Below are 12,710 nucleotides of genomic sequence, written 5' to 3' on the forward strand. Positions count from 1 at the left end.
AGTTTTTCAAGGCCTCCACAAGGCGTGGATTTATTAAAGAATAGTTTTTCAAGGCCTCCACAAGGCGTGGATTTATTAAAGAATAGTTTTTCAAGGCCTCCACAAGGCGTGGATTTATTAAAGAATAGTTTTTCAAGGCCTCCACAAGGCGTGGATTTATTAAAGAATAGTTTTTCAAGGCCTCCACAAGGCGTGGATTTATTAAAGAATAGTTTTTCAAGGCCTCCACAAGGCGTGGATTTATTAAAGAATAGTTTTTCAAGGCCTCCACAAGGCGTGGATTTATTAAAGAATAGTTTTTCAAGGCCTCCACAAGGCGTGGATTTATTAAAGAATAGTTTTTCAAGGCCTCCACAAGGCGTGGATTTATTAAAGAATAGTTTAAGGCCTCCACAAGGCGTGGATTTATTAAAGAATAGTTTTTCAAGGCCTCCACAAGGCGTGGATTTATTAAAGAATAGTTTTTCAAGGCCTCCACAAGGCGTGGATTTATTAAAGAATAGTTTTTCAAGGCCTCCACAAGGCGTGGATTTATTAAAGAATAGTTTTTCAAGGCCTCCACAAGGCGTGGATTTATTAAAGAATAGTTTTTCAAGGCCTCCACAAGGCGTGGAGTTTTTCAAGGCCTAGTTTTTCAAGGCCTCCACAAGGCGTGGATTTATTAAAGAATAGTTTTTCAAGGCCTCCACAAGGCGTGGATTTATTAAAGAATAGTTTTTCAAGGCCTCCACAAGGCGTGGATTTATTAAAGAATAGTTTTTCAAGGTCCTTGGATTTATAAATATAAAATTTCGACCCGTCCAAACTTAACACCTTTTTCAAATATTTTTTCTCAATGTCCAATTCCCTTATCACAGCCAATGCGTATTGTCCTTTGTTTCCCAAACTCGATTCCTATTTCTGTGTGTGTGTATGTATTTGTGTACAGATCAAAAGTAAATGAAAATTTCTAGGAAATATCTGAAAATGGTAGCAGCAGAGTATCGTACAAAAATTCAATGGAAAACAATCGTTTTTGTTTTTCATTCGGATTACAGACAAAACTAACTTTCCATTTGAATTATTTTCATTTTCTAGTTGGGAAATGAAAAGAAAGCATCCGAACAACAAGCCAGCTAGTCACTCATTCAAACGCACAGCAACATAAGGAAATTAAAATGAAAAAATAAACAAATTGTTAGGAAAGTCTCTACTCTCACTCTCTCGTCCCCTTTCTCTCTATGATTTCCTCTACCATTGTTATATGGACCGGAAACGAAGAATTCTGAAACAAAATAAATGCGTAAATACTTGCAATCATCTGTTATTTGAAGTCTATGATAATGTTTTGGTACTGAATTTCCGAAGAAAAAAGGTTTTTTTGTTTTTCTGTTGTTGTTGTTTTTTATTTTTGAATAAATGGGAAAAAGAAGTTCCGTTTGTTTTGCAAATAAACAAAAAAATTAATATTCAAACAATGAAAATAGTAGTTTACTGGTTGGTCGATATACCCAACACTACTACGGAAGAGAGTCCATAATTGTCCTGGACTTCAATTTTATTTTACTAATCGATATATTTTTGAACCTGAATAAAGTTTGTGTCTCACTAAAGAAAGGTCCACTTCGGATTCACCATACTGGTATAAAGAAAAACCATAACTGAAGTTGTAAACCCCAAATCATATGGACTGACAGACGGATACATATGGCTAGATCGTTTCAGCTAGTGGAGCCTTACAAACTCTTGTTGTTGTTGTAGCAGCTAGTACTGCTGTGTATTTTTCTATTTTCTTAAACCTGGTTCTGCCTCCAACTCCAAATTCAGAAAGGCTCCGACCTGTATTGGTTGAGTCCAGAGAGAAGATTGGGTTAGGTGAGTGGGTTTGGCTGGGCAGTTGAACAGATGTAGCGTGTCATGTGGTCCGTTACCACATGCCGGGCAGACATTGTCGACCTCTTCATCAATTCGTGCCCAATACGAATTGAGGCGGCTACACCATCCAGATCTCAGTTGTGCCAAGACCACTCTAGTTTGTCGAGGTAGCTGCTGCTCTTCTGCAGGTATCAAAGGCGGATGGTCTTCGAGGATGGTATTCACGCGATATTCTTGAACTGTTTCCTCAACTTCGTCCGTGTGAATACTATTCAATCCCGCTTGATAGGCCTGTTGATCTAGATGCTCCCTCTCTCTCCAGATCAAGGAGATCCTTCCTGACATGCCTGGGTGGTGGGTGCCTATCCATTAGGTAGCGGTTTGGATGACTGCTCCTATAACACCCAAGCAGGTATTGGATCGACAACATCTTGTTGTGTTGACGCACAGGAAGGATCTTCGTCTCCTCCTGTAAGTGGTCTATTGGAGTCATGAGGAGACACCCTGTTGCAGTCCTCAGGGCGGCATTCTGGCAGGATTGAAGACTTTTCCACTGCGTTGCACTGACGTTAGCGGACCACACTGGTGCCGCATAGTTTACCACAGACCGGTCTATTGCTTTATAAGTCGTTAACAAGCTTTCCTTGTCAGCTCCCCAAGTGCTGCCGGCTAGCGACTTGAGAACCTTGTTTCTGCTCCTGACTTTATCGCAAATAGCTGTGGCATGCGCGGACGACTTGTATAGACTATCGAATGTGACCCCTAGAACCTTGGGGTAATTAGTGGTCGGAATTGTGGACCCCTCGACCTGCACATCCAAAGATAGCCTCATCTCCGCTGTCCATGTGGTAAACAGTGTGGCCGTTGACTTAGTGGCGGATATTTTCATATTCCTCGACCGGAAAAAGTCAGCGATGTCCACGAGATAGTGGTTCAGCCTCTCGCAAATGTCATCAATTTTAGGTCCTGACGCCATAATCGTGCAATCATCCGCATATGTTACGATCTTTATTCCATCCGGTGGGCGTGGAATTCACAAGCTAAGAAATGTTCTAATTGTAGACATTTTTTATTTTTGCAATTGAATACTATTTTTTGAAAAATAAAATCACATTTTACCATTTAACCAAAATACAACCACAATAATTTGTTTATTTGTGCGTAAAAAATCGCACAGCATGCAGCCATAAACTCTTTGATATCCGATTCGAAGTCGAATAAAAATAAATGTGTGTAAAAGTTTATTTAGCATTTCAAATGTTTGTTTGCGTATTTTCATTTGTTGATAATTCAATTGCAATTGCAATAATTAATATCCGTTTAATGTCTTTTCAATTTGTAAAAGCCATAAAAACGCCAATCGATTTGTGGCCAGATAAAATATATTTACACGTATATATGTACGAATACATATGGATTATTTGATTGGTATTCCATTACAATTGAATAAATAGCTAGGTTTTTCTGGTATGGAATTGTAAATTATTTACACACACAAATAAAACACACATTATTATTATAATAATAGTAGTAATTTTAAATGGCGAAGTCCAGGCTTATCTTGGTCCCTCTTTCATCTCAATTGTGGACACTGACCTTCCCGCGGTGCCACCTAGGGAGCTATTCTCATCACCCCATGAAATAGTGAGCTAAAATGTGCCGCGAGTTCACCCATAAGAACAATAAAAAATGGGTTGGGGCGTCGACATATTTTACGAACGCCTAGAAACAGCATATGACCGTTGCCCTGGCCATGACACTAAAATTCTACAAGGAGGTTTTAATGCAAAAATCGGAAGGGAAAATATCTTTGGCCCCACCGTCGGAAAATTCAGCCTTCATGAAGAAACATCCGACAACGGCATGATGTTGATTGACTTCGCGGCAGTAAAAAACATGGTAGTTAGCTGCATCAGGTTCAAGCATCTCGATATACACAAGACCACCTGGATCTCACCTGATCAAGCAACGAGAAATCAAATTGATCATGTTGTGATAGACGGAAGGCATTCATCCAGAGTTTTCGACGTCCGATCGATCCGAGGAGCGAATATCGATTCGGACCATTACCTTGTGGCAGACAAGGTACGCACCCGTCTTAATGTAGCAGCAAAGGTGCGATCAAATAAAACACGGAAACTCGACGTCGAAAAGCTGCAAACAGCCGAAGCCTACTCCGATTACCCATCTGCTTGAAGAAAGCACTTCTTGTCCCGATAATTGTATAGAAGCACAATGGCAAAGAATTGTCCACTCCCTACAAACTGCAGCAAAAGCAACACTTGGGTACCAAAAACCACCATCAAGAAACCCATGGTACGACCAAGAGTGTCGTAATGGTACTGATGTGAAAAACGCATCATATAGGGCAACCCTGCAGACAGTAGCAACTCGTAACGTGATGGAGAATTATCGGGAGAAAAGGAGAGAGGAGAAACGTGCTTTCAGAAAAAATAAGAAAGAACAAGAAAAACGTGAGCGTGAGCAAATCGAGATGTGCAGGAGTCAGAATGAAGACCGGAAATTTTACCAACGAGTATAACACCAAAACGAAGTCTTTGGTGCAGACACATCCTCCTGTAGAGATGAAGAAGGAAACCTGGTGACAGATACAGACAGCGTGTTGAGGATCTGGAAGGAGCACTTTGAAATATTCTAGTATCAAATAGTGGCGTTGAAGATGATACCCCAGAACCAATAAGAGATGATGGTATAGAGTGTATACCACCTAGCCAAGATGAGGTCATAAAAGCAATTAATCGGCTCAAGAACAACAAAGTACCAGGAGCCGATGGGTTACCAGCCGAACTTTTCAATACTGGTGGCCAGATGCTAGTCAGGAGCATGCACCAGCTGATTAGTACAATTTGGCTAGATGAATGCATGCCCAATGATTGGAACCTCAGCATCCTGTGTCCCGTGAACAAAAAAGGAGACAAGACGATATGTGCCAACTATAGTGGAATAAGTCTCCTTCCCATCGCATATAAAGTGCTATCCAATGTGCTGTGTGAACGATTGAATCCAATGGTCAATGACATCATCGGTCCATACCAATGCGGCTTCAGACCTGGCAAATCCACCATTGACCAGATTTTCACTCTGCGCCAAATCCTGGAAAAGACCCACGAAAAACACATCGACACATACCCCTTATTGGTCGACTATAAAGCCGCATTCGACAGCCCTATACGTTCAGAGGTGTTTAAAGCCATATCTACGTTCAGCATTCCTGCAAGATTCGGACTCGGACCAACTGTGGAACTTGAGAACTACAGCTTCGAGGTAGTTAAAGACTATATATACCTTGGTACCGCCATAAATAAAACGAATGACATCAGTTTTGAAATTCGGAGAATGGTCTAAGTAAGCAGTTTAGAAACAAGACCACCTCCCGCCAGACCAAACTCACACTTTACAAGAGGCTGATACTACCCGTGCTATTATATGGCTCAGAAGAAAGGGTACTTGCGCAAGCAGATGAGGCAGCTCTTGGGGTGTTTGAAAGAAAAATTCTCCGAAAGATCTACGGGCCGATCTGCGTCGACGGTGAATGTCGACGTCGAATGAACCACGAGCTTTACGATTTATACGCGGACATCGGCATAGCCATGTTGTGCGGATGAATGAGAATGCCCCAGCTCAAAAGGCATATAAAAACGAGCCTACTGATGGTTCCCGTAGAAGGGGAAGGCCACGAATTAGATGGAAAGACCAAGTTGAAAACAACATATTGGGACGTGGTCTTCCAAATTGGTGGATTTGCGCGCAAGACCGACGCGCTTGGAAATATTTTTTAAGCTCGGCTTATGGAACAACCGTAACAAGCCAGCTAAGTAAAGTAAAGTAATTTTAAATAACTCATTGCAACAAAAATCGTAAAATGCTGTTGCTGCAATAGAAAATATCGATTTTTAATTTTATTTACTAAAATACTACTACAAATAATGTAATGACGTTCGTTAAAGCAAATACTACTGTTTAAATATTATGAATATGAAAAAGTATCGGTTTTATTGTCTGGATATCCAGTTCAAAAATTTAGGAATCCGAATATATTTCCCGAAAATAATTATTAACGCTAACTTAACGGATATTGAGTACTTTTACGAAAGTGAGCCAATTTAACTCATACCAGATTTAAGTTTTAGAATTTAAGTTTTTTGTGAAGAATTATAAGGTGATTGTTAGAAATCTCTTAGAAAACGTTTTAACATAATAACTCAATCTGTATACCCTACACAACTATATTAACAGGGTATTATAGCTTTGTGCAGCCCCAAGTGTTTGTAACGCCGCGAAATATTGGTCCAAGACCCAGCATTAAGTATACCGATCGTCATATCTCGACTAGTTGAGTTGATCTAGACATGTGTGTTATAATTTTTAAACACGATACATGCCACATTTTTGGACCAATCTTCACGAAATTTTGCATGTAGAATGGGTTCTGGCCAATGAAGACCCCCATTGTTTTTGGTGCAGATCGGTTAATATTTAGGGGATGAAATGGACCAAAAACATTATTTTTGTCTGATATTCTGATCGCTCCAGAGTCCGTAATTATGATCCACACATCGCGAATTTTTAGATGGAGAAGAAGATCGGGCCAAAGAACAAGCATGTCTATTTTGATAAAGATCAGTCGATATTTAGCGGGTCAAATGGACCCCGACTTTTGTGTGAAAAATTATAAAATTTGTATTCTATGGTGTATATATTTATTCGTGAAAGGCAAATACCCGAGATGTTGATAGTTTAATCAAGAGGAGTGGTTGACCTTTAAATTGATACCAATGATGTTGTCGGATATGGGAGTTACACTTGAATATTTACAGGTACTTACGTATTCAGATATTATTTAGTAACTCCTTACCAGACTAGAGTAGAGAAATATAGCGCTGATCGCTTAGAAATTTTCCATGATGTTTTATGGTCTAGTTATGGCCAGTAATTTTCGGTGGTGATCAGATAAAAATTTTGGGAAAACTAATTTTTTTGTTTGTTTGTTTTTTTTAATCGATCTATAGGCCTCAATTATAAGCCAAAAATCACAACACGTAATCTGAAGGGCTGCACTGAATATTAGAAATATTCGGAAAATTTGTCAGTGTTAGGGAGAGAAGGGCAAGAGGGTGCACATATCATGAAATATTGCCCAGGCTCGGAATAAAAATCCGTAGAAAGTGCGAATTGCGTGGTAGTTGTGGAGGGTGTCGTATTGTCGGTCCCGTCCGACTATACTGCTCCGCTCACTGGTTTAAAATATTTATACCCTTCTCCACACTGGGGTACAGGGTATTATGTCTTTGTGCATATGTTTGTAACAGGCGAAAGGAATCGAGATAGACCCATGGTTTCTTTTGAGAATATGCATAGAATCACTTTCTGAGTCGATTTATTGAAATTGGAGAAAATCGGTTCAAATTTAGATATAGCACTCATAATAAGTATCGTCGGATTTTAAGTAAATGGTGAACCAAACTCCCAATATTGGTCCGATTGAGACAATATTTTGCACAGAGTACTGAATTAGGTCTCGATCAATATATATGTCAACTTTGGTTGAAATCATCACAGATTTAAATATAGCTCCTATATAGTCTGTCAATATATAATACTGTCAATATTGGTCCGATTGAGGCAACATTTTGCCAGAGTACTGAATTAGGTCCAGATTGTTGTATGCGAAGTTTTATTGAAATCGGTTTATTTAAATGGTGCACCAGTTTGGTGGTCCAGTTTGATGTGTACGAAGGTTTGTTGAAATCCGTTCAGATTTAGATATAGCTACCATATATAGTTTTTTTATGTAAATGGTGCACCTAAATTCCAATATTTTTCTGATTGAGACAGCGTATTGTACGGTAAGTTTTGATGAAATCGGTTCAGCTTTAAATATATTTCTCCCATATATAGTTTATCTAATTATATGTAAGTGGTGCACCAAACTCCCAATATTTGTCCGATTGAGACAAAATTTTGCACAGCCTACTAAATATGGTCCTGTTTGGTATTTATGAAGTTTTGTTGAAATCGGTTCAGATATAGCTCTCATATATAGTATCGTCTGATTTTTAGATTGGGGCGAAACTTTGGTATCTTAAGATCGGCCCGGCCGAACTTGACGTTTTTTTCACTTGTTTTTGCTATATATTATACTCCAAAAATTCTTTAGGGTAAATATCTGAGGATTGTGTTGACCATTATAAAACTCTCATTTTTGACTTCCACACCAAATCTTTGACATGTTTCGTTGTGTGTTTGGAAGTTATTGGCAAACTGAAGACCGAAAACAAGCGTAGATTTTCTTCAGCGAAGGGAACCATAGCGTTTTCCAACACATTTGTATAAACAATCCGATATATTAATTCATAAATCTCGTAAATATATCGAACTCCATAAAAAGAAAAACAGTCCAATACCATTGCTGATCCTCCTCAATGCTTCCCAGTACCTTTGCAATACTGCGGTATGAGCCTTTATTTTTTTGGACTTTCTTACGGTCTGAATATTTAACTTAAATTCATCCGAAAGCATAATATTTATAATTAATTCCAATTAATATGAGCTTTTGTGAAAGGCAATCTGGTTTTCCGATTCTTTTCAGAAATAAAATAACTTTATTGATAGTTTCCGGGCATGTAGGCGACCATACCTCATCGACGCTTTGTTCTTGCGGTTATATCCAATATAGTTGCATAAAATCAACATGATATCTTTATTTTGAAAATTTTAAGCGATATTTATTAAACTTTTAATTTTAATTGCTTTAGTTTTGGTCACCAGTGTATATTCGAATTTAACTTTACAAGATGGTTTGCCTATAAAAAAACACTTTCGATCGATTTTGAAATGTGCTTCACATAATATTGTTTTAGAAAGTTTATGTAAATAAAATTTAATTGAAGTTTGTTGTGAAACGAAACCACCGAATTAACAAACAACTTCACTTGATCGGAATAAGTAATAAATAGACAATGTGTTTTATTACAAAAAATACCTAAAAAATTTATTTTCATAATAATATGAATATTTTTATTTTCTTGGCCTTAAAATATAATTTTAAATTAAATAAATAAATATATAATGGACATTATGATCCAACTTCTTAAGCACTTGTGCTGATGGGACTTTCTTTTCCAACCTCCTTTTCCACTTCTTTCTCACTTTCTTTTTCATTCTCCTTTTCTGTTTCCTTCTCACCCTCCTTTTCTGGTTCCTTTTCACCCTCCTTCTCTGGTTCCTTTTCACCCTCTTTCTCTGGCTCCTTTGGTGGTTCCTTAGCTGGCTCCTTGGCCTTTTCCGGTTCACGTTGACATCCACTCAAGGTGGTGCGTATAAAATCATAATAATACGAAACTCTGGCATGAGCATCGGGGAAACCCTTAGCACAAGGGCGGCCCCAATTTACCAAAGCCACCAGCTTACCATTATGGACCAATGGGCCACCACTATCACCATGACAGGCACCTTTACCCTTATCGTTGAAGGTACACAAGTGGCCAATATCCACCCAAGTACTGTTGTCATGGGCAGCCCGACACTCTTTGAAAGGGACATATTTCACGGTTAAGGTCTGCAACATTTGTGGTACTTCACCACCCAACGAAAGGGTACCCCAACCGGTCAAAATTAAATCATCACCTTCCTTTAGCGGTTCACTGTCATATTCTACGGCCTTGGTGTGATCATCAAATACAATGGAACTATTCAAATGAATCAGGGCAATATCGTTGGCATAGGCGGGATTATTGTAACTGCAATGCATAACGATGCGATCGGCATAATAGTATTTGCCGGTGTGATTCTTTAGGTTATAGGCCCCAGTTAAGACTTTGAGTTTTTCGGGTTTGGCACCAGCCACACAATGGGAAGCTGTAATGACCCAACTTTTATCGATAATGGCACCACCACAGAAATGACGACCCTTTAAACTTTGTAATGAGATCTGATAGGGTGCCAAATCTTCGGGTGCATCTTCACCGCCCACAATACGATTTGTGGTAAATTGTGGTGGATAGAGAACTTCAAGATCATCACGACCTTCCAGGGCTGCCGCTTGAGTATAGACACACACCGAGGTCATCAAAGTGACCAAAACGAATAACTTTCGGTTTCCATTTATGCGGCACGGCTTCATAATGTTGCCGTCTCTTCGGGTGACTGACTGTAAACTGAGTTTCCATTTCTCTTTGCATGTACGTTTTTATAGAAGACCTCAACTAAACGCAATAGGGCCGGCTAACTGGCTGTTCAGTCATCAATCACGCTACTTATCTGAGGGCTCCACTTCACCATTCGCGTCACGTTCTAGCTGGCTAACATAGCTATCAACATGAAACCGAGAGTTTATTTGTTTTTATTATGCTACCTACGCCTGTAATGGAGTTCTAGTCGTAAGCAATTCACTCCACCAGTCCAGTCCATTCGACAGTATGGTCCTGCTGAGTTTGCGCAGTTTTAGCATTCAAAAGCTGATTTTGTTTATTTTAATTGTTGTTGCTTCTTTCTTTTTTTCGTTTTTGGTGTTGTTTTGATATGGAAATGCAAATCCAGTGGCTATATGTCGTCACCCACAATATGCCGGCATGACTTGAGGTACTATCTGAAATGAAATGTTTGTTTTTATTACCAATTACGTTTCTGTGAACATTCACCTGTATCCGCATTTTAGGCACACGTTTTTTTTCTTCTCTTTCTCTTAATGTCTTTCACAGTGACTGTGAATGGTTTTATAGTTCAAGTTTAATATTTTCTTATTTTTATTGTTTTTTTGGAATAAATTTAAAATTTAACGGCCATTAACGTCAAATAGAAATATTGATTGCACTGGCCAATGAAAAGAAATTGCCTTATAATTTTTCTTATAACAGTAGGCACAGCACCAGGTATCGTAAGCGATCCTTAGATTTGCAAAGATTTGATAAGCTAAGTTGAGATACGAAGTACCAAATTGCTGACATACAAGTTACAGGTTGGAACATTTGTAAAAACGTGGTCGTATAATGCAACTTTATGTGACAGAATTATTTATCCACCAAGGATCCGGAATCCGCCTTGGACAATTCAAATACACCCTATAAACGTCGATAAAGATAGAGCCTGGTTCAATTTTTTATATCCTCTTCCACAAAGTGACCGCTGCCCTGGCCAAGACATTAAATTTCTGCCAGGAGATTTTAATGCAAAAATCGGATACGACCAAAATCGACCGATACGACCAAAATCCAAAGGAAGGGAATAAAATCGACTAAAAATCGGGAAGGGAATAAAATCGACCTTCCCGTTTTCTGTTGACCCCACCGTCGGAAAATTCAGCCTCCATCAAGAAACATCCGGCATGACGTTGATTGACTTCGCGGCAGCAAAAAAAAACACCAGACTCAAGCATCTCGATATACACAAGGCCGCCTGGATTTCTCCCCATCGAACAACGAGAAATCAAATCGATCATGTTGTGATAGACGGAAAGCATTCATCCAGTGTTTTAGACGTTAGATAAATACGAGGAGCGAATATCGATTCGGACCATTACCTTGTGGCAGCCAAGGTTCACAACCGTCTTAATGTAGCTGCAAAGGTGAGATCTAATGTAACACGGAAATTTGACGTCGAAAAGCTGCAAACACAACAGATAGCAGAAGCCTACTCCGCTCACCTTAGCCAACTGCTTGACGAAAGTACTCCTTGTCCCGATAATAGTATATAAGTACAATGGCAAAGAATTGCCCACTCTCCACAAACTGCAGCAAAAGCAACACTTAGGTACTAAAGACCACCATCAAGAAATCCGTGATACGATCAGGAGTGTCGTAATGGTAATGTGAAAAACGCAGCGTATAAGGCAACACTGCAGACAGTGGCAACACGTAATGCGATGGATAATTATCGGGAGAAAAGAAGAGAAGAGAAACGTATTTTCAGAAAAAAGAAGAAAGAACAAGAAAAACGTAAGCGTGAGCAAATCGTGATGTACAGGAGTCAGAATGAAGTCCGGAAATTTTGCCAAAGCGTAAAACAGCACATACTCCTGTATTGATTATGAAGGAAACTCGGTAACAGACACAGACAGCGTGTTGAGGATGTGAAAGGAGCATTTTAAAAAGCTTCTAATATCAAATAGTGGCGGTGAAGAAGAACCAATAAGTGATAACGGTACAGAGTGTATACCAAGCCAAGATGAGGTCAGAATAGCAATTAATCGACTGAAGAACAATAAAGCAGCTGGTGCCGACAGATTACCAGCCGTACTATTTAAGACCGGTGGTCAGATGTTGGTCAGGAGCATGCACCAGCTGATATGTACAATTTGCCTAGAGGAATGCATGCCCAATGATTGGAACCTCAGCACCCTGTGTCCATACCAAAGCGGCTCCAGGCCTGGAAAATCCACTATTGACCAGACTTTCACTTAGCGCCAAATCCTGGAAGCGACCCACGAAAAACACATCAACACATTCCACCTATTCGTCGACTATAAAGCCGCATTCGACAGCCCTATCCGTTCAGAGGTGTATAAAGCCATGTCTGCGTTTGGCATTGCTGCAAAATTAATACGGATATGCAGGATAACTTAAACTGACACAAGGTCAGCAGTTGAAGTCGGAAAGGACCACTCGGAGCCCTTCAATACCAAACGAGGATTCAGGCAAGGTGACAGTTTGTCGTGTGACCTATCCAACATCCTGCTGGAAAAGGTCATACGAGATGCAAATGTGAACAGAAATTACACTCTGTACACCAAACAGCATATGTTACTAGCCCACGCCGACGACATCGACATAATGGGTAGAACATTGCGAGCGGTAACAGCCAAATTGAGAAGGAGTCTGCCAAAGTGGGTCGGGCAGTAA

At 39.5% G+C, this 12,710-nt stretch overlaps 1 protein-coding gene across 1 annotated transcript; it reads right to left on the minus strand.

Moving 5' to 3' along the window:
• Nucleotides 1-8,965: 8,965 nt before the first annotated feature.
• On the minus strand, nucleotides 8,966-9,997 carry LOC133323043 (chymotrypsin-2-like). Its single transcript, XM_061532001.1, has one exon. The coding sequence runs from the start codon at nucleotides 9,995-9,997 to the stop codon at nucleotides 8,966-8,968; it is 1,032 nt and encodes a 343-aa protein (XP_061387985.1).
• Nucleotides 9,998-12,710: the final 2,713 nt, after the last annotated feature.

The sequence above is a fragment of the Musca vetustissima genome, unplaced genomic scaffold (assembly GCF_032173495.1).
Source record: "Musca vetustissima isolate MV318-11 ecotype Yass unplaced genomic scaffold, APGP_CSIRO_Mvet_v1 utg842, whole genome shotgun sequence".
Lineage (NCBI taxonomy): Eukaryota > Metazoa > Arthropoda > Insecta > Diptera > Muscidae > Musca > Musca vetustissima.

What these genes read in the sequence shown, in the direction of transcription:
- LOC133323043 (XM_061532001.1), bottom strand. Translation starts at nt 9,997, where the DNA reads ATGAAGCCGTGCCGCATAAATGGAAACCGAAAGTTATTCGTTTTGGTC.